The sequence below is a fragment of the Bombus vosnesenskii genome, unplaced genomic scaffold (genome assembly GCF_011952255.1).
Source record: "Bombus vosnesenskii isolate JDL3184/JDL3185 unplaced genomic scaffold, Bvos_JDL3184-5_v1.1 scf7180000016275, whole genome shotgun sequence".
Classification (NCBI taxonomy): Eukaryota; Metazoa; Arthropoda; class Insecta; order Hymenoptera; family Apidae; genus Bombus; species Bombus vosnesenskii.
Genome location: NW_022884344.1, coordinates 949796 through 973532, shown reverse-complemented (window position 1 = coordinate 973532; position 23737 = coordinate 949796). Strand labels below are relative to the sequence as shown.

The 23737-nt window shown below is 28.5% G+C and overlaps 2 protein-coding genes across 5 annotated transcripts; both read right to left on the bottom strand.

Annotated features, from left to right (window-relative positions):
- Window positions 1–274: 274 nt before the first annotated feature.
- On the bottom strand, window positions 275–5648 carry LOC117242665 (protein tumorous imaginal discs, mitochondrial-like). Of its 4 annotated transcripts, none has more exons than XM_033509530.1 (6): window positions 5581–5648; window positions 4891–5128; window positions 3272–3750; window positions 2025–2288; window positions 1481–1925; window positions 275–794 (listed from the first exon to the last, which is right to left on the bottom strand). In XM_033509530.1, the coding sequence occupies exons 2-6, from the start codon at window positions 5084–5086 to the stop codon at window positions 595–597; spliced, it is 1584 nt and encodes a 527-aa protein (XP_033365421.1). In that variant the 5' UTR covers window positions 5087–5128; window positions 5581–5648; the 3' UTR covers window positions 275–594. The 4 variants fall into 4 exon arrangements, with proteins under 4 accessions (XP_033365421.1, XP_033365422.1, XP_033365425.1 ...); XM_033509531.1 differs by having other exon boundaries at window positions 5585–5639; XM_033509533.1 differs by lacking the exon at window positions 275–794 and adding an exon at window positions 939–1047.
- A 2037-nt stretch (window positions 5649–7685) lies between these two features.
- Window positions 7686–20036, bottom strand: LOC117242652. Its single transcript, XM_033509499.1, has 5 exons — window positions 19597–20036; window positions 19115–19182; window positions 18009–19016; window positions 17443–17772; window positions 7686–16420 (listed from the first exon to the last, which is right to left on the bottom strand). The coding sequence occupies exons 1-5, from the start codon at window positions 20006–20008 to the stop codon at window positions 13976–13978; spliced, it is 4263 nt and encodes a 1420-aa protein (XP_033365390.1). The 5' UTR covers window positions 20009–20036; the 3' UTR covers window positions 7686–13975.
- Between the last annotated feature and the right edge of the window lie 3701 nt (window positions 20037–23737).

Sequence of the window (23737 nt, the reverse complement as noted above, 5' to 3'; positions counted from 1 at the left end):
AATACTGATTTAAAGTCATAATATGGACACTATCTATGATCTATTATTATATATTGTTTATATTTTACACATACTTCTGCATTTGTAATCAATGTAGTTAAACTAATAAATTAAATTTATACTTTATAGTTTTGTTTCATTTGCGCTAGATTAATTTATACCAAACGTAGTGAAATGAAATTCAAGATATTAAAATTAATAATAAAATGTTAAACATATAAATTTGTTTTGGATAGTATGGTATGGAATGAAGGATATAGCGATAAAACATAAGTAGAAATATGACAGTTTGTATAGTTTATTACACAAGTAATATAACTATAATTATCTATTAATTCTGATACTTCGGTAACTATTAATCTTTGTATGAATACATTTGCACAAGTACATTAACAAACTATGTTAATCAAATAAACAATGTCCCCAATATATAATTGCGTTTGAAAAAGTGGATTACAGTCAATTTGTTTGTAATTTAAGTAATATTTATAACATCGATGCATCAGAATCTTTTACATGATAATAACTTTTACTTTTATATCTCTTGTTTAATTGCTTCTAGTGATACTGCAAATAATTTTTTAGTCATTGAATTTAAGATACTTTTCGTCTTCTCATTGTGTCAACATCTTCATTTACCGAGCTACTGCTTTTCATTCCATTATCTTCAGATTTATCTTCTCGACCTTCGCAGTTAGAAGACCCAGATTTTCTATGAGAAATATCCTTGTCACCTAATGCTATTCGTATGGATTCCAACAAATCCAAAGGACCAGCATAACTTTGTTTAGTTCCTGTGGATAAAACAAATGTAATAAAGTAGAATTTTTCAGCATAATCTATATTAAAAGATCACGCTTTATCATGAACTTATTAATCATACAGATAAATTATACAGAAAAAAATAATTTTTGCGTTTCCTACTAAAGATTCACTCACCCAAGTTTTACCCAAATATTGCTTTCTTGATTTTATTAAGGAGACCATCATTTTCATCATTTGGTTCACTTTGTGTATTCTGTCTCGCTTGAGTTTTTACCTTTGGACCTGCCAAAAAAGTATGTAAACTCTCAAGATAAAAGATCTTGTACAGTAAAGAAATTACGGATATATATAAAACTTGTTTGACTATTACGTTATTTGTTATGCAGTCTGTTAACATTCTTTCTTCAAAAACATATTTTATTAATATGAAACGCTAATGAAACGCATATATAAATTTTTACATCATTTATTGAATTAGCAAGGCCAGGTACACATGAGGAAACTCAAGCGACACACAAATCTAATCTTATACTTGATTTTACGAGGAACAAAAATTATTGAAAAAATTCTATTCGGAATATTCATAACTTCAAAATTGTTACTAAGTTTAATTTATTATATAAAGAAGAAAAAAGAAGACAAAAATTTTGTTAACTTTTCTCTACTTTTGTAATGTACTGTTCTCAGTATCATGATTCATCATGTTTATCCTTACCATCTGTTTTATATGTTATGCTATATATAGTTCCAGGTGTATCATCTTCAAGTTCAGCATAAGCTTGGAGTAATGCCAATTGTTTATCAGTTAATTTTGTAGGTACAACAATTTTAATGTGTACATAATGGTCTCCATGTCCTGTGCCATTTACTTTTTTCATTCCTTTACTATTAAGTCGAATTTTAGTATGGGACGAAGTGCCAGGCCGAATTTGTATAGTATGATCTTCATAAACGCCTTCTATTCTTATTGTACCACCCAGTACTGCTTGTGATAATGAAATTTCAGCATCCGTATGTATGTCTGCACCATCTCTTCGAAAGTATTTCGATTTTTCCACACGGAATGTTATAAATATTTCTTTATCACCAATAGCCATCCGAATAGTTTGACCATCTTCAACACCAGCTGGTACAGGGACTGTTATTTTCTTGCGTTGCACCTATTAAAATATTTTATTGTAAAACAATTATGACATACAGAAATATTTATTTAAAAAAAAATTTATTTAATTTTAATTAACACAAAAATGTATTTGTACCGTTTGTCCTTTTGCTTGACATTCCGTGCATGGATATTTAATGAACATTCTGCTACCATGACAATAACGACAAGTAGATCTCATTACAAACGGGCCAGTACTAATCGTTTCCATTCCAGTTCCGTTACAATAGTGGCACTTAACTGCTTTCGTTCCTGGTTCACATCGCGACCCTGAACATTTTGGACACTTATCTACTACATTTAACTGAACCTCTTTATTCACTCCTCTGGCAGCTTGAGAAAATGTTAAATTCATAACAACCTAAAAATCAGAGAAATAAAACTTGCAAATAATTAATATACCAAAATGTATAACATAATAGTATCCCACAAAGAAACAACTTTATCAGGATATTTGACCACTCTGGTCATTCTGAATCAAAAAAGGTGATATATGCAATGAATCCGGTTCATTTGTTGTGAGATATTCATTGCTTATTTTACTTCAGCAACATTAAAAAATTAAACTTATAATTCTGAGACACTCTGTATATATATACATATATACAGTAGAACACCCATAATCCGAATACCCTAATATCCAAATGTAATATTTTCCAGTAACGGATACCTCTTTTTGTTTCAAATATGTACATATTTTATTAGTCACTAGTTCATATATAATGAATTCTTTTTTTTATTCAGTCGAGTGAATTCTGATTACAAGAATTTAGTATGCAGCTAATAACATTCTAACTATCGAAACAAAATACGACATAATTAAATAACTCGAAAGTGGTGTAAGTGCAACAGATCTAGCAAAAATACATGTTGTTGAAAAAGCCACAGTCACAAACATTAAAAATCAAAAACATGATATTAAAAATTATTCAAAGAAAAATCTTAAATATACTAATGTAATGAAATGATTTCATCGCAATAAACACGATAATAATGATGATTTTACACAAATGATCATAGAAACAAAAGTGGTGATGAAGAGATGCCTTCTCATGCTGAAACATTTGTAATGTTTGAAAAGGGGCTTTAACGACTTGACATATAGGAAGAATGTAACTCTATGCAGTTATTTATGTTGAAAAAATTATGTGATTTAGCAGTCAGAAAGATATAGGATCTACAAATAGTTAAAGAAACTAAGAAATTAATCTCAGTCTGTATTTGAATAAATAAAATTTCATATTAGGAAAGTGATTGATCTATTATCCAAAAATTCCATTATCTAAACGGTTTTGTGTCTCTATTAGTCCAAATACGGTAGCTTTACTCTACATATAAAAGTACCTCTTGAGCTGCTCCAAAACCATACTTTGATTCTTGATAATCTTCAAAATCATTAAAGATATTACTTTGAAATCCACCTTCTCCAAATATCTTTCTAAATAATTCCTCCGGGTTGATGGATGATCTGAATTGCCAACCTTCAGTAAAATCTCCAGCATGGCCACCACCACCACCACCACCATGGCCCTGTCCCATCCCCATTTGTTCTGATGTGGCTCCCCACGTGTCATACTCTTTTCTTTTCTGATCATCGCTTAGTACTTCATATGCTTCTGAAACTTCCTGAAACTTTCTACTTGCATCTGGATCTCCTTTATTTGTATCAGGGTGATACTTTTTAGCAAGCTGATAGTAAGCCTTTTTAATATCCTTTGCAGCAGCGTTCTTAGATACACCCAATATTTCATAATAATTACGTTTTAATAGTTTGCTTGTTGTATGTATTCCTCTTTGAACTTTGGACAAATTTTCTATCATATCTGCAATTATATTTAATAAATAATATTTTATGTTAGAAAAAATTTTTCTAAATATAATAACAATAATAATAATAATAGTGAAAAAGATACACACACAAACATATTGTTAATGCATGTATACCTATTTTTCATTGAAATTATTTCTCTAAATAAAATATTAATGAACTAATTAAAAATTATAAAATATATTTTTAGTAAATTTATATAATTAATAAAATAAATCATATAATAAGCAAGTAATAGAATTGTCTTAGAATTCTATCAGTCTTAGAATCAAAGGTAGAAAGGTTAAAGAATGCAAAGGATTACAAGTAGAATATGATTTATAATAAACAGGGTATATAAAAAAGTTGGGCAAAAAGTTTAGGAACGTGTAATGTACTCAAATTAATTAAAAAGATCTTAATAAAGATTGGTTCAAAATCCATTAGTGTTGGAGTTATAAGATATTTAATGTATAGAAGTACAATATATAGTAAATCAGGTCCTGTATTAAATGAGTTGATACAATGAATCGTGAAATGTCAAATATCAAACTGTGCATGATATGATAAAACATGCCATAGTGTGTGTTGAAATAAATGGAAGATATATTGAATATATGCTGTTGAGTTAATGTCTTATTGACAAAAACATTTTATAACTCCAAAATTAATGGTTTTTGGACCAATAATTATTAAGATATTTTTGTTTGTTTTGACGAGTACTATATGCTTTTAAAGATTTACTCCAGCTTTTCTATACACCCTATATAAGATAATTTATTTACTTTAAAATTTTGTTAACATAGTTAATAACTTTGACACGTTAGCATAAAATTAACAGATATTTATATTAATATGTTAGAACAAAATTTAAAGAATAAAAGTCTATCTGAGATACTACTATAAACAATTGTTAGGAGTTAAAACGAAAAGCATGTGTTGTGAAGTTTCAGGTTATATTTTACTTTGAAAGTTTACTCATTAAAATTGTAAGTAAGAAGACAAGGCATTCATGATATTATATATAATTAAAAATAGAAAATTTTTTCAAAATACCAAGATATATCTAATATGTCAACAAATTCGAAATAAAATACGTATTATGAATAAAGTGTGATGTAATCTGCGTAATATTCGTGATCAGACGTATAATTACATTTTCCTGATTTTTTTGAGCTCCAACTACCGACACTCAATGCTATTGTTGTAACAGATCGGTGACACGTGCTACATCTTTGCACAATACCGCATGGAAATTTATTTAATTTACTGTTGCTGAATAAATTAATAGTTTTTGGTCGGAGAACGATTGCAAGTCCTTTGCCGGCCGCCATGTTGCATAAAAGACGCATGGCTGCATTATCACGTGACACATTGAGACTATAGCATGTTTTCTGGAAGTTATATTAATACCAAATTTAAGAAATTTAACAACATGAGAGATAAATTATTTTTGGTTCCTTATTATTTGTTATTAAAATATTATATATTAACGAAATATTTGTTGTAAATTAATCCTTATTTATATCTTTTATCTTAAATTAAGTTTGCATTTTTAAAATTGCTGTATTTATTATAAATGAACAACAAGTAAGGATAATTCTATTAAAATCAACATCTAAAAAATCTAACACAAATTCGAGTTAGAAAGATTTTATTAGATCTAATGGCAAATCATAGGTCGCAAAAGTATCCGAACTATACGTTTAATATCAAATAATAGCAGCATTAATTGTAATATTAAAAGGTTCGGTACGAAGTCGAGGCTCCAGTGTAAATATTGAGCTAGAATAACACATTTTTAAAGCTGGGATCACACGAGTGTTGGTACGACGTCTGTTATTACCCACAACCAAACGAACACCGGTTCGTACACCAGCGCATGCACCAATCCACACACGAACGTTGCGACTACACGAATGTCATTTCGTACAGACCTATGAAGCACAGTCGTATATATGTATTATTCACAGGTCTGATAACTTCTCCTGCGGGGAGGCTTAATAACCGAACGATATTGATCAATTTGTTCATAGTAAGCGCCTTGATCCACTTGTTAGGATTTGTAACGCAGCGCAATCTTGTGTCTACAACTTGCAATACTACTGTATTATGTCGATAAATCTATGTATACATATATGCTTAGTCGGTAAGCGGGTTGCAGCGTGGCTGTCTGGTAGAACTCTTCGCAATTGTGTATGTACATAAAACATTTTTAAAGATCTAAAACATATATCATATTTTTTTAAATTTAATTGCTTATACGTAACATTTTTACATAGAATGCTTTTACCAATTAACGTTAAATTAAAGTTTACTGTAAAAATTAATTCAGACAAGTGTTCGCTCGCTTCCCGCCCGCATTCTCTCGTTTACATACGTTTCCACGCGTTTCAAATTGAAAATTGTCTTGCAATAATTTAGATTATTCGAATTTTTATTTTATTCGAGATTTTATTCGAATCTTTTCGTCAACTACGATCCTTAATATCTTGGATAAACTAAAGTACGCGACATTTAAACCAAATTGAAACCTATAGCTACCAGTCGATATCTTTTATTTTTCATTAAATTGCATGCGATCGAGGAGTACCTTGATTAACTGGTATAGGTGAATCTGTTAAATACTTTCAGCAGTCTTTATAGCGTCAAATGAATTTATTTTTAATTAATATTATCCAAAAATGATTATCGTATTCTTACATTTAATTTTTTATACTGTAAGATAAATGAAATTAATATTTCTTTTGTGTGTTGCAGGTTTACTTTTGCTGTAACATCAGGAAACTACAACAGAAAGCACAGAACTTTTATCACGTCGATAAAAGTAGTTGTAGTTAATTCTAAATAATTGTAATTAGTTATACTTCGTTACATTCCGTGTTTTGTAACTATGTTTTGGATTTACAATTGTATTTATATTATAACAAGTGCTATAAATTATTAATTCCTGAAATATGACATGAAACGCAACTATTAATTTATAAGTATAAAGACATGCTTGCACAATAATTATATTGTAAAAATAAGTATAAATTATACGTGATTAAAACCAGAATTAAGCTGTATTTCTTAATATGTTCTACGTAATGCAGATAGTTAGGTACGTTAGTCACTATTGAATTAATAGTAATTGTCAAGATTATTGTATAATTTTTTAAATTCAATGAATAAACAGATTTTTTAAAGCGAATTCGAATGTCTTATCATTGATCCTTAACTTCGTTCATCCCGCTTCATTTTGCTCTCTTATTATTTTCACAAGTTAAAATAAGGGAAACGTCAAAAAATTAAAAAATTTCGAAAATGTAAATAAAAAAGCCAATGTATGTAAACACTCAAAAATTCTGAGAATTTGAGGACATTTCTTGAAATTTTGGCAGGTATAGCAATATGACGTCCTTTCTTGAAATTTTGGTGATACCTGGAATATGAGATCATTTTCAAGAACCGAAATTGTGCCACCTTTCGTGCTGTTATGTTCTCCTGATACAAACTCGCAAAGTCGGTCGAAAAATATTTTGGACGGGCCAAGAATTTCACACTGAAATTGTGCCATCTCCTATGATATCATGTTTTCCTAACATAAAATCGTAGAAACTAAGAAAAAAAAGGTTAACTTTTTTTCATTAGTTCATTAATTGAAAGACAGAAATTATTATTATATTATTACTATACAGGGTGGTCGGCTACAGGTGTCAGGATATTTATGAGACGAAAATCAAGAATTAAAAATTGCGTTTTCAGCTTTATTTTTTAGTTATTAACAATTAAAAATCGTCCAAAATGACCCTGCACACGAGCAAACCTCCTTACACGAGCAAGAGGAGGTCAACCTAAGCTGCGGGGCTTCTGTCTGAAACATTGTTTCGTATCATTCATATTTTTCGAGATATTTGAGCGTTTCCAGCTGAACAAGGCATACCGTATTTTTCAAATAATAAATCGCAGTATGGTTGACCAAAAGTAATTTATTTTTCTTCCTTAAAAACTCGATGTGAAATGAATTCTACATATATGATAAGTATAATATGTAAAACTACATACTACTATATTCATAATTTTGTACAGTTTTTACATGATTAACATAATATAATTATATTGTGTATAATAGCGTGTTTAGTTAACTATTGTGTATATCCCCTGTACCGATTTCTTTGCAAGTGTGTATCTTTAACTCTTATATCGTTCTTTAACCATACATGTATTTATGTCACGTAAAAGTCATTAGATATTTACACATATACAGATTAATTCAATTCCGTATATTCTCAGACCTTTCGATCAATCCTTTTAGCTGCCATTATGTGCATCTTTATAATTTGTATAATAAGAGATATATGTATGTATGTGTGTTCGTTTCGCGAGAACGAGCCATCGTGTCTTAGTATATCTTTTAACAATTAAAGAATTTCCTAGTATATAATGTAGTAGAAATCATGCATCCAAGAAACTGAAACACGTTTATGAAAAGAAATGACTACAGATTTTAATATTCATTGATTTTAACGACCAATTGGTTTCCCGTAATAACTTACGGTTAAAAGGGAATTAATAATGCCTTTGTAACAGATAGGTAGATCAGACAAATGAAAATAGCAAATTTCAATTTCAAATGTACATTTTGGAAATTATAGGTAAATGAAATTGATCAAAAATAATGATACCATCCTAGATAATTATGTTTATACAATGTATATCGTACACGTATGTATTAAGAGGGCAATGAAATAGAACCTACATATTTACCTACATATACATACACTATACGCTGTATAATTACGTGTACATCATGAAATCTTTTGTTCCAGATAAATAGCGAATATAGATAATAGAGTATCAACTTATTCAATATTGTATTCAGAAGAGAAGTAATAACGTTAAGGAAGAAATATTTGAAAGAAGAATGATTAGAAACTTATAAATATTGAATTATAATTGAAATAACACTCGATTAAACTTTTTGACTATACTTGATAATCCCATAAGGGTGCCGTTAGTCTATCAATATGTATACGTATATGTATGCATACTGTCAATATTTCAAGGTTCTCGACTAAAAGGATCAGTATATATATATATATATATATATATATATATATATATATATTATATTGCCAATACAATATTGTCAATATTTATTAACAAACCGCATTTTCCTTGAGAACCTTCTAATGTTGACGATATTATCGATTGTCTGACGACACCCTAATAATCTCACAATCAGTACATTACATCTTAGATAAAATAAGAGATTGAACAATGTAGGCTATAATACCTCAGTGTATTCGATTTCTATTATTTTCTTCTTAAAAGAAATAACTAACATCCTATCGCATCTCAATTCAGTGTTTTATCGAACTAATTTTTAATAATATTTAAATATTAAAATAAACTATATTTCTCTCTGTTAAGTATCAACATTTATTTTACTTCGTACTTTTTCAACATTGTATCTGTATTATTGTAATGTAATACAAATTTATCGATAAATATACTATGGATAGCTTGATCTTACAAGCAACTCCTTCCGTATAAAACAAACTTGGATATCGTGTTTCTCTCTTACGTGTATTTACATCGATGATGATTGCTGTACATATATCGACATAAAGAGAATCATTTATACGTATGTATTTCCGGTTACCTTCTCCATCCACTCGTTCTCAAAATAAAGTCAATTCAGAAACAAAATTAAGTGCAATTAAATGGGATCAGAGCTGTGTATCCTATATTTATCCTGTACCTAGTGAAAATAATCGTAACGTCTATAAATTGGTTAATCATAGTGATTTATGACGAATAGACTAAAGGCACCTCAAAGTCGACAATATTTTATGTTTAGCACCTGTGTCGTTTCATTTTATACGAAGCTTCTTCATTTGGACACAATCGTAAAAGTCTTCTCGCTTTTGCAAAACCAAATACATACATGTATATCGTTATTGTAAGTACATGCATCAATTCGACGCTATACGTATAAATCTTGTTATATATTTCACGAAACATGAAAATCTTTGCCCGAAACGAAATAAGACTTGATTATTAACGAGTGTTTATAAAATATAAACTAATAGATATAAACTTTAAAGTGCTTTTTGTGAAAATAATTATTATTTATATATATGTATATCATATAGTAGTATATACATGATTATACATTATCTAAAACTATATATGAAAGTATTTAAATTTAACTGTTATTGATAAATCATGTTAATACAAGAACCTGTATTTTAAAAATAATTCAATAATGAAATGTAACGTACCTCTTAAACAAACATCGCATCCTCATCCTTTTGTAGTTACTCTGCACCAAAGTTTAAATTAATCTAAATTATAATTATCTCGATAATGTGCACTTTCTATATTTGTAAATATTTCGTTCTTATAAATGCAAAAATGTAGTCGTCGATACAATAAAGTACTTTCAGTGCAACGAAATCGCTATAATACATACAAGTGAGAAGACTTTTGCGATTATTTACAAATATCTAATAATTTATGACAGAGTGAAGTAAATATTTTGTTGTTATTTCAATTTGGTCCAATTTGAAAGACGACTATAGATTAAGTACGCCTTTAACAAGTTTTCCTTTAGTACGTGTAATAACATAAAGCATAGCAAACGAACAATAATTTGTTTTCAGTTTCTTTTCGGTCCAATTATTATGTTGATAATATACAGAGTGGTACAGAACGTGCAGGACCCACTTCAAGAACCGATTATACATGTGAAAACAATGAAAAACATTCATATATATGTATGCTCCGTCTGTCTTTGTTTATAAGATGGAACGAATTTTGTAACCAGAGTAAACTCTATTAAAAATGTTGAAATACTAGAGTTCAGCACTAAGCTTCTCAACAAATTGGAAAAAGCATCAGGAACCATTCAGAGTGCATCCAAATCCATGACAAGACGTCTACTGGCTTGCCTTGAAATGCAAGGTGCTGATTTTCAGCATCTTCTATAAAGGTAATTAGATAACACAAAATCAAAATAAAGTTCGTTCTAACTGATAAAGAAAGACAGATAGTTCGTATGTCCGCACGGGTTTCTTTTTCTTTTAGGTGTACGATCAGCTCCCAAAGTGGCCCCCACATGTTCTGTAATACCTTGTATAGAATACAGATTCTCAAAATTCTTCCATAAATTTTATTTATGGAAATTTAATTAGTGTGGAATCAATAGAATGTTTTGTAGTCATTCTTTTGATAATAATTACTATAAATTACTTTTTATATGCCTGTCAGTGGTATAGATACTTAGATACATTTACATAAATTAAAGCATGAAAAGAAATGAGAAGAAATATAATGTTAATCACAAGTTATTCTATATATCTGTAAATAAAATAATTTCATTTACGACTAATTGGGAAAGAACAAAATATTATAAAGTCGATGGAACTATTTACTTCTTCTGACTTGTGTCTTTTATGTTTGTTACGTCTTTCTTATCTATAATATTATTCTAATAAAATTATTTAAAGAAGTCATCAGTAAGTAGGGTTTGAAAAACATTATTGATGTATCTCTAAAGCATTAATAAATACTGTTTGTAAAACGTAATATAAAAAACATGACTAAATGCTGCTGTAATTCAACACTAGAGAACTATTAGATGTTTTGTAACATCAAAATTTATTGTTATATATTATAATTGTGACTCGACATAGGTGCTTTGCAAAACAATAGAAATCGTTCGATATTAAACTTAAATAAGAATACAACAAAGAAATCACCACATGACACAAGCATGTAAAAAATATTTTTAATGTTAGAGTCTGAGGATCTTAAAATCTGAGATTTTTTGAAAACAAACTAGTACATTAATATTACGTGTATGAATTTAGCATATTATATAAATATATATATATATATAACTTAATGTGATATTCTTAATAATAACCGATGTGTAAATGTTACTAATATTATTATTCATACTGCAATACATGTAAGATGATATCAAATAACTTAAAATTAAAGAAAATATTCGCAATATGTAGCTTTGAAATAATAACATAATCAGTACTGTACACACTGATATGTGAAAAATAAAAGAACGAGAAAGAATATAAAGGAATATTACAAAATAATATGTTTATCATAAACGGCAGACTCTTTATAGTGTAAAGTATCTTAAAGATAACATATACACAAACTACTCTAGATATTTCATAAAATATGATGTATTTGAAATTTTAAGTTTTTATTCGATAGATTTTGTTTCATAAGTATTACAACCCAATTCCAGACAATGCATTTAAAATTATTTAAAGAAACACTGGTAAAATATATTGCATAATATTGTTCTTTTTTTATGTTTTACTGGAAAATAAAGTTTGCAAATGAAAGTAGCGATCGAAAATTCTGCGAGTATTCAACGATTAAATAGAATACTTCTTTGAAACTTAGAGAAAATTCAAAATTAAATAAAACAAAAGGATGTGCAAACATGATCATTGAATTTATACTTATACGTTATACTTGTAGCAATAATGATTGTAAAATTTGTTAAAGTAGAATGCTATTTTGTAGAAAATTTATTATTTTAATGAAAAGAATTTCTTTATCCGAGAACAATATACATATCATACGAACGTTCTTTTGTTTTCTACTGCTTTATCAGTACTAAGTGTAAACTGAAATTTTCCAAAAGTTAATATCTATATAAATAATTTTTAATTTTAGACATAAATAAAGTTAAATAGGCCAATTATAATTTTTGTAGAACAGAATATATTAACTTATACGAATATTGATTTCTTACAACAGTTTCTACTGTTAAATAATGTTCTGTATGCACAAATCTACACGGTCATTTACCGGCACTTTACCCAGAAAGGCAAGTTCTTTTTTGTATACATTTAACCGAGTGCGGAAAGTATATTATGATTTGTTGTTGCAACAGTTCCCTGTATCAATTGTTAATCATTAAACTAAATATTATTTGTATGTATATGACACAGTAAGACTACTTTATACATACACATCGAGCATGTTATCCAAGCTCATCTTCGTCGAGTTTGTCGCATAAATAAAAATTCTTTAAATATAAAAAACTAGTTTCACAAACTAGTAGCACTTAACATAGTTTCGCCGGCAATATATTACGATAATTAGACTTATCGTGACAGAGACATAAAAATACGCGTGTAATTTTGTTAATGTACAGCTTTTGGTAGAACGTTATATTTTTTTCATTTAATAACCACTACATAAGATATAGTTTCTCTTTTTATCATTAAAATGAATTTTAAGTAATTTACAAGTTAGAACAATCCTTTCCTTAGACCGGTTATCAAGTTTCACTCTTTAGTATATCTGTTTAAACAAGGAAAGTAAAATTTTAAAGTAAATCAATATCTTCAACTTGTGGAGAATGTTCAATGTAACTATAAATAATTTACATTTCTATCTTCTTTTCCAACTATTCATATATACATATACACACGCACGTACGCGCCCGCACATACACATATACATGTATGCACGCATATAAGCGCAAGCAACTGTACATGCAGTATGTGCATATAACATGCACAAAATCATACACATACACACACCCACACACAAACATGCGCGTAGTCCTCACACGCGCATACGTACATACATTTATATGTACATATGTTTACAGTTCAGATAAGATTTGTTGCACAAATCTTCGAATAGAGCAATGTATTAATCTATGTACAATGTACGGCACTAACGTACCGATCGAATTTCTGATCACAAATTTGTACAAATTTCTTTTGTACATATATCATATTGGTCACCTATTCTATAAATATTTATTTAATCTTCTTTTCACTCTCAACAGTATATGAGACGCTCAAGGATTTTATAGTAAAATAATTTTTGCGATTCAATTTTGGAAAGTGCTTTTAGACGATAATACTACTTTTACAGTTTCAATTTTCTTGCTAGGGCTAAGGCGTGTAGAATTGCATGGAAATGATGACGTAGCAAATTTTCAATTAGTAATAGTTCTAACTGGTCTTCGCGTAAAATGTAGCAATTATTTCTACTTTGATGACGTCTGACATATTTTTATGATACTTCTTATTTTGGTAAGCGTCTCATATTTCTGTAAATCCGGTCGTACAATACAAATATACTATACCCAAATCAGTTAGAATCCACACACATAATATTATCGGCATATGAGCTCGACCGTGCGGACTGTTATGTCTAGTAAGCAGATTGTACTATAGCTTAAGATAATTTTCACCTTTTCACGTCGATACGACGGTATTTGTCGTTGTTGTCTGAGCCACTGTTGTCACTGTTATCAGACTTAATGTTGTGCCTAGAGTACTCTCCTCTGTCGTTGCTGTTGTGACAACGTCTTTTTCTATACACGCTTTTTTTAGCTCCTTATGTTCTTCGGACGAACTCGACTTTCTTTTGTGATTTGAACTCGATGAATGAGAACGACTCGATGCTGCATCATCCTTCGATGAACGACTGCTGGATGATCTTTTCTGTCCATCCCTTCCATGACTGTGGTGCCCGTCCCTCCTTTTTTCCAATTTCCTATCGTCGTCTTTACTATCCGTTCGGTCGGTACTTTTACTAGAAATGTTACAATCTTTGGGCAGTGAGATAATTTTCAATGAATCTTCTTTGCTAGTAGTTTCTGCTGCTTTATTCTCCGATTTATTGCACGAAGGACTTCGATGATGATGTCTCTTGTGATCTCTGTCACGCCTATCTCGATCTCTTCTGTCTTTATGCCGCTGATTTCTAGAACTTTTATCATCTCTATGCTTTCTTCTAGATTCTGGGTATGCTGCATGCGCCTCGGGTGCTAATTTAGATGGATTTTCATCGCTGCTAACGTTCCTATTATTGTGCCTTTCGGTTTCTGTTAATGGAGACGTAGAGATTATTGAGGAAGAATTTGTTATTTTCGCCGTTGGTAATGAATTTTCTTCACACGTGTTACCACTAGTTAATATACAAACTTTTTCATTTTTTGATCTTTCCTTTGCTTCATCTTCAGCCGTTTCGATTAGCGCTTTTATTGCATTTTCAGTTGCACATTCCATTTTCGATGTGAATGCCAATGTAGTTTCCATCTCCAACAACTGACAATATAGTTCTATTTTTGTCTTATCATCTTTGTACTTCTGTTCAGCGATTTCAAAACTTTCCTTATGAATTTTTTCCAGAATTTCTTTGGAAGCTTCTGCAACACCAGTCCGTAAAGATTGACAGACTTCCTCTACGTCAGTCTTTGATTTATATATCGCAATTTCTAAAGCTTTGTCAACAACTTCTGTTGCGTAAGTTGTCGCTATTAACTGTCGTTGCGTTAACACAGTTGGCTCGAGAATAACGGTGTTACAATCAGAATTTTCATGTTCCAAACAAACATCTGGCGGGCACAATCGTCTCTTACCTTCTTTCGACGAAGATCCCGAAATATTGAATTTATTCGCCGATTTAGATTCTGTGATATTTGAAATGCTTTCCTTATTCGATGTAGTATTAGTGCTGGATCGACTGTGATGACTTCGATTATGATCTAACTTATGACTACTACAATCATATTTTTTCTTCTCCCCACAATGACTACTGCTACTGCTGCTGCTACTGCTGCTACTGCCACTACTGTGTGAATGATGACTGGATTTTTCATTAGATCGACGACGATCTTCGTGTCTCCTTTCAGATCTCTTATCATCTCTCTTTCCATTGTTTTGTTTTTGTTCTATTGTACTAGTTTTTGCAGGCTTATTATTAAAAAGATTGGAACAATTATCATTATTCTCTATAGAATCTTTCCTCTTACTTGAAATGGAAGAATGTCTTGTATGGTCTCTGCTCTTACGATCTTCTTTACGTTTTCCATGATGATCTGATTTCTTTAAATTCCCTTGATATTCAGCAGCTCTTTCCTTTGCTTTTTTCTCTTCCAGCGAATCAACAGAATGTTTTTGTTCTACACGTTGACGATTTGTATTTTCTTTTTGTTCGTCTCCTATATTCACAGTTTCCAGTGGCTTCTTCTCCTTTATACGGTGCTCGTGTCCAACACGTCCATGCCTAACACTTGAATTGTGTTGTGATTCTTGATAATACTGTTTTAATCTAACGTGCCATGCTATACTTGAAACTGCGGAAACCGTTCTAAACTGATGAATTATATTACGCGGTAAAAAGTAAATATCATTATCATACAAATTTATTCTAGCATAACGAATACCCTGTCTACGTAATTGATTTAATTTGGCGTCTTCAACCCATTGTACACATTGTGATATTGGTGGTTCATGAAGATCTAATTGCAATTTTTCGACTAGTTCAGGAAAATCGCCAGCGTAGAAAGCTACAACATCTTTCGTAATTCTATTATATTCCGATGGTTGTCCACCATGAACAGCTTTCAATATACCAACTGCTGCTGTTGTCATCCTATCTAATCCATGACCAACATGATCAGCATGTGCCTTGGTGCGGTCTTCAAACATATATTCACGAGCTTCACTAAGGCGTGGCAAATACTGTAGATTTCGTAACTCATTAATGCCCGTTCTGCGCCGTTTATAAGGACTTTTATTTATATCGGCTGTTGGAACCAACTGTTCACCTGGTCTGATCCATAAAATTGGACCATCATTTGATTCTTCAGGAGTATCCATCTTTACAATAGATAATGGACCCCAAGGCATAGTCTAAAATAAAAAGGTAAAGACTTAATAAGTTATGTATGTAAACATAAATTCATTTTTTGTGGAAATATGCATTTCTTGTCTTTTCTTTTCTAACAAAATATTCTTTTTTGGCTATTCTATAATTGAGTAATATCTATCAATGCTTCATTGAGAATTGTTGTAAATAGTTCCTACTACATTTAATCTATAATGTAAGTTATTATATATTATAATTTTTCAGATTTCTAGCTTTTTTTAAATGAAAATTTTATCTCTTGGCTTAATTGTATGTATATTTATATGATTTATTCTTTCTCCAATATAAGCTGAAATAAATAATTATTTTAATGTGTCCCTACAAATAAAGTATATTGGTACTCCATTATGTTGATACGTCAAAATTTTGAGGATATTTTTAAATTTATATTATAATGTACAATATAGAAAGAAACAAACTAATATTTCAGAATCAAATATCCCATGCTATGTATCTATAGCCTACATTTAATAAAAATATGTATCATTAAATCAATAAAAATTTGTGAGCATGTACTAATGTATATTGGGGATATTAGACACATTTAAAATTTTATACATTTACATTTTTACATACATCTAGTAAAGAATCAAAAATTGCTTTTTCTACTAGTTTATAAATTCACGGATAATGACCAATGCTTTTAAAGAAAAATTAAAATAATCAATAAATGTTTTCATCTTTGTATCATTGACTTATTTATAACTATCTATAACTATCTATAACAGATCACAGCTTCATACAGATCACAGATTACCAATATAATCATATATCAAAAATATATCAGTATACTCGTAATTGCTGTACAGATTATTGTAAAATAATTATAATATCAATGTTATACAACATAACTTTATATGGAATAACATAAGAATAAAGTTAGTAATTTTATATTTGAAACCATGTTTTCCAAAAACTACATATGTAAACAATAAAAAAATATATATTCTATTTCTTTAATAAATCTAATTATTTATTTCGTTTAAAATATGGAACCAATACTTACCAATTTTAAAAATGTATTCTCTTCTAATTTCTGTAGAAGATCTGGGAAATATCCGCCAACTTCTTCATGAACAGTTCCTACAAGACTTATTTGGTGGAGAGGTCCATATCTAACAGTACCATTACTATAAGCTTTACACACTTGTTCTTTGTACTGTACCATAGTTGTAGTTTCTATATCACTGCTTCTCCCTAATACACCATTTTTAACAGTCAATGTAGGATAATTATCTGCCATGTAATCCAAAAGATCAGGAAGATATGCTGCAGCATTGTGCACTATTCCCATAACATGATACGCATTACCATTTTCATCCTCTCCAAAAACTACCTATAATATTGAATTCTTTTATTTACATTTTGTTACATTATATAACGTACAACTTATATTAGTTCATATTTTCTGCATCATTTAAAATCAATTTTAATAGACCATATTAACCAATCATATGTTATTTTATTGAAGTAATATTAAAATGCAATTATTTTAGACAATTATATTAATTTATATTAGCAACTTTCAATTATTATTAATATAACTTTTTAACTTATATTTATATTACGTACTTTAAAATATTCTTGAGCTAATTCCTCTAGTTGTTCATGAGATAATGTATCAATTTCATCTTGATACATATGCACAACAGTTGCACCACCATTAGGATAAGTCTCTATGTGAATGAATTTCTTGTACTTTAGGCCTTCTAATAACTCACTTTTAACTGGTGTATTGTGAAGCATTTTATAATTTTTTGTTTGCAAATTTAACCTGAGATTTTCATTTGTAGATTTTGAAAATGGATGAGACATTGGTTTACTGCTTAATGAAACTATACTACGATCTCGTTTACATTGTACCCCAATATTTGCTCGTTTTATTTTACTACGTTTATAACATCGTGAGCAATAACGTCGTTCACTATGTTCTTTACTTCGTTTCTCTCTTGAAGATGAGTATGATTTAGAATGGGAACTCGAAGAAGTAGTGCCAATACAATTTACTGATTTATCATGAGACAATGCAACATCTGTTCGACCAACTATTGTTGTAGCTATGCTATCATCAGTCCAATCTGATTTAATTATGCCTAATTGCTCTTGAGAATCTGTCAATTCTGTTTTTACTTCAATAAGCTCTAATTTTACATCCCTGTGAATTGTATCCATCTCATTATCTGTTTTCTCTTTTTTGATTGATTTTATTTGCGTAACAGGAACTTCTTCAACTTTCTCCAATTGTCCACAAAATGAGTAAGAAAGATTTTTACAAACTTTAGCAGTTAAATTACTTCTGTTCTCCGAGTCATACTTTGCTGTATCCATTACAACAGTTGAGGTCATAACTGGCGATGTCATACTACTAGGAAGTGTTGTATTTGGACTATTTGGGCTATCAGAAACTCTTGGAGGATAGTCTGGACTTCTTGGGCTACTGATCACTTCACCATTACTTTGAGGGCTTTCCCCTAACTGAGGTGTATTACCATGTTCAAAATTTACGCATCCTTCTAATTTTGTTGACAATGTGTGTAGTCCACCAGATACTGTTGTATCTTTACTACATGCTAAGTCAACCTAATAAATAATTATAAATTCTGATTAATAACAACTCAAAAAGCTTTGTTATTTATTACTTCCGTACAAATTTCATAAATATAAACAAATACACATACATGAATAGCATGCTGAACTGGTTCAATTAAAGTTTTCACTAATTCATTGTTGCAATGATCTGGATTCCCTATAATACACACATACGCATAATATTTATTTTATAATATAAACTTAGTCTTCTAATTTGATTAATAATTTAACACATTTATGTTTATCTTTCATGTAGAAAAATAAACGTTTTGTTTTCATAAAGTATAATAAAAATATATTTTATGTCATACAACAAAAATGTATCTTTAGTATCTAATACTTATTAATAAATATTATTAAATCAATTACAGTTATATATAAATATTTACTCTTTTTTTTATACTGTCGTAATAACCTATTAAAATAACTATAAACAATAGTTTCACTGATATAAATATCAACACGATTTTTACATCACACGACCCTTTTTAGTATATCAATTTTTTAAATAAAATCAATATATCAGTTCATGTATTTGTATAACATCAAATAAAGTTAAATATGATATTACCGTCTGGTTGTTCAGAAATACAGGTAACAGTATCCAGATCATTCCTTTGATTGGACATGCTGTGCGATTCCAAGGAAGGCGTACGTAATTCAGTATTAATGGGAATTTTAAAACTAATACGTTCCTCCACATCACCAGAAGAGCTCATGAAATTCACGTTTCTTCGTAATTCGTTCCCTTCCGTGTTTGTATTAAACGATGACGCTGTAGAGAAAATCGTGGGCGTCCTAATTGAATGTAGAGCGAAATCGTCCGAAAATTCGTTTGTCTCTTTGATAACACTATTCCACGTTGTTCTTGACACTTTCACACTGTTTGTTTCCGCTTGTAATGGGTCAAATACTTGCTGAATCGTATTATTTACATCACATCGTTCGTTTGACACGATACTTGCACCAGTTTCGGATGCCATCTTGGTTCTGTGAGCGACGTCCTGAACATAACGATACTACGCAACATTTGATTGGATACTTCTTAGCCGCCTTTTGAATAGACCTTATTCTATTCGTCTGAAATCGGATAAAGAGTAGGGGTAAGACCAGTAGATATAGAGGTACTATGAACATTTTTATTCATTGGAATCTTCGATCCCCAATCTTATTTTCTCTGTAATTTTTTGATTATAAAGAACTATATATTGCCCATAATTCTCACTTACATTGTATAATAATCAGCATCTGAATATAAAATACTGCCTGCATTTTGAAATAATTCACGTTTGTTATGAATATATGGTCTTACCGGCAAATTAAAAATCATTTTTATATTTAAATAATTTGAATTTTATCAAGTTATAATTTTGTTGTTTTTAATCTAAACCGATAATTATTTCCACTAAAGATTGGTATAAATTTTGAAATAAGACGTAGGAATGTCGATAATATGTTGTATTATATGATATAGAAGTTTAAATAAAAAAAAAGAAGAAAAACTATAATAAAATATAATTACACAACGAATTGTACAATATTTTCTTTTGAAATAAAAAATATTGGGAAGAAATAACTTGGAATAAGAAATATTTTCTTCTAAACTTTTTTGTCGCAAAAGATTATAAATATTATATACATTTATATTTCAGTAAAATAAACGTTCATCAAAATAATTAATTAATTACTATTAAACATTTCACTCCTCTAAATGTGAATAAAGAAAAAGATGTGTACATATCTTGCCATTTCTACTTCAGACTAAAATTTAAAATTAAACTAGTTGCCACTAGTAATAAGTACATCTGGTAAGTATATATTTAGGTAAGTCACCATTTTCCTGTTAATCGACAGCTATCCTTAGAATTACATGTTCGATGGCGATGCTGATATGTTTTATATATCCTCTCTAGTTTTATAAGTTAGTGAATATTGATTTAATATAATCATAAATAGCAATATAGCTGCTAAAAATATAATTAATTATCAATATCTAATGATATTCTCTTTATCTTTGTATATGGTTGTATGCTTAATGTAATTAAGGATATAGCAATTACTAATTGTTTTTAATTAAACTAAAATTTATATAAGTTACTCTATTTAGATTTAATTATTTTAACAAAAAAACATTCAATCCGTAACGTTAAGAAACATAATTTTAAATGTAAACATAATTTTATTTTATAATGTATGTAAAAGATAACAAACAACTTAATAGTAAAACATATATATATATAAATATATAGAATATTTGTAAGATTGCAAAAATTATATATGTATGTATAACACAGAGGATTTTAATACAAGTAAACTAATTATGAGTAAATCAAAACTAATTTTGTAATTTTTCAACTTTGTATTTAATGTTCTTACCTACTTGTTTACAGTAACAAGATTAATATAGAGGACTGTCAAATTTAAATCTTGGTTAATATTCATTCTATAGACTTTTAAGTATATAACATACTTTATTCAATTTTTGATAAGCATTGCTTCTATAATACAGTAAAAATGATTTGCATGAATTATATAATTATCATGTACAAAAATTTATATACATTGATTTTTTGCAAGATGAATTTTAATTTTTTGTAACTTTAAAAAATGTTTTAATACAGTATAATTTTATGTTTTTCTCAATTACAGTTCATTTACTTGGAAATCTGTTCATTGTATTACAAATACATTATTATTATTATTACATCATTACTCGTTTCTTAATTAAATATTAATATAAAACTATAAAGTACAATATATTATGTAATTACTTTTGTAATTGATCCTAATCTTGACTTCAAAGTCCATTTCTATCATATCTATAATGTTCAATCTAATAACAAAAGAAAAAATATATTTGAATTATGAATAACAATGTTCAATATATTATTCTTTATATTTTTTTTCATATGATATTAAAATTAACCCTAACAACTTCTAAAGTTTTCTGTTACTCACCTATAAAAACTTCTGAATTTATCATTTAATATTTGAATAAAAAGAGAATTAGATAGCAATGAGATAGAATTTAACTTAGTCATATACATTTGGAACAATAAATAATGAATATAATACTTAAATCGTAATATTTTATTTGACTAAGTTTTTGTTCTTATCACATTGAGACCCAACCATGCAATTATATTTTGTAATACCATCTTTATGTATAATTAAATTCTAATGCAAATAATCGTTATAGGTGATAGAAATTAAATTGTATGATACATATATATTTATCAATATTTTTATTGTCAACTGAACAGATAGATTTACTCACTTTAATGATTTTTATCAGTCTATAAAATGAGTAAATCTATCCATGTAGGTATCAATGTGGTAAGCAATGCCATTTATTTCTATAAAAAATATATTTTATATTGTACATCATGCATCATAAGTTGTACAATTATTTAGAAACAATAAACACATAAAATTTCTTATTTACAAAGCAAAAGACAAGTTGTAAAAATAGTCAGAGTTGTAAGGGTTAATATTATAAGTGCAAAACAATTAGCAAATTCTTTTACAATTACAGTTATTGTGGTTCATAGTTATGGGATGATCTGAATTCAGTAAATATGTATAGATGAAAAAATGTACACAATATATTATGCAGACTTTTCTGCTTTAATAAAAGAGAATAGAATCTTCGTGACTGATTTTTAAATGTTACATTATCAGTTTTAACACGTTGATTGCTATACATAAAATATATTATCTATTATTTGTATTTTTGTAATATGTTATTTGTATTTTTACTGTTTTCATATTAATTTTTCATGCTATTAAGTTTATAATTTTAGTGCTTGAGAAGAAACATATTCTTTTTTCTAAATTTTCAGGAAATTTGTAAACATGATATAAATATATAAATAATTCTTGTAAAGAGCTATAATTAAGCATCTTATTGATATATGATTTAATTAACTCATTCTGCACATAACGATTTTATATATTGTACATAAAAATATACGAAATTCAAAAAGTGGAAACGTCATTTATCTAATTATCTAAATAACAGATGGACTACTATGAAAACCACAATCAATATCAAACTATATAAGATCAAAGATATCTTTAAGAATATTTTTGCTAAAAATTATGAATGAATATATGAAGAAAAAGAAAATGTAAAATGAAATCCGTCTAACATATTTTGCTTAGACATTTATTAAGTTCAGTTGTTTTTTTTAATAATTAATTAAATTAATATAGATATAAATGAATTATAATAAATATTTGTAATAATATCTAAATTTTGTATCTTTTCCTAAAATAAAAAGATCAAAAAAAATCTGAACAAACTTGGACATATTGATCGCAAGAAAATATATTTAACATAATTTCAATTGTTTATATGAAACGTATTGAAAATATCACTTATTAATTATTTTAGAATACAACAGATAGGTTCAGAAATAAACTGAATGAAAATTTATTTTACTACAAGTTTAAATTTGTTCAAAAATTGAATTATTATTCTATAATTTGTATCATTTTGAAATTGTATCAAATTAATTGTAGCTGTACATGTATTACATTGTATATTCCACTAGTGTAATATACATATTGTATATTTCTTTCATCATAAAAAGAATATAACTGTTGCAAACAATTAATATTATACGATCTTGTCACTTTTTCAATTAGCTATCAACGTGTTAAGATTAAACCATAAATTTATATTGATGATCACAAAAGATAACATTTTC

Coding starts and splice junctions, on each gene's coding strand:
- LOC117242652 (XM_033509499.1), bottom strand. CDS start 20,008: ATGGCATCCGAAACTGGTGCAAGTATCGTGTCAAACGAACGATGTGAT. Junction 19,183..19,596: donor TATTTCTGAACAACCAGACG/GTAATATCATAT, acceptor TGTGTATTATAG/GGAATCCAGATCATTGCAAC. Junction 19,017..19,114: donor CAGTTCAGCATGCTATTCAT/GTATGTGTATTT, acceptor ATTATTTATTAG/GTTGACTTAGCATGTAGTAA.
- LOC117242665 (XM_033509530.1), bottom strand. CDS start 5,086: ATGCGTCTTTTATGCAACATGGCGGCCGGCAAAGGACTTGCAATCGTT. Junction 3,751..4,890: donor CTCAAAAAAATCAGGAAAAT/GTAATTATACGT, acceptor ATATAATTGCAG/ATATGATAGAAAATTTGTCC. Junction 2,289..3,271: donor GTTTTGGAGCAGCTCAAGAG/GTACTTTTATAT, acceptor TCTGATTTTTAG/GTTGTTATGAATTTAACATT.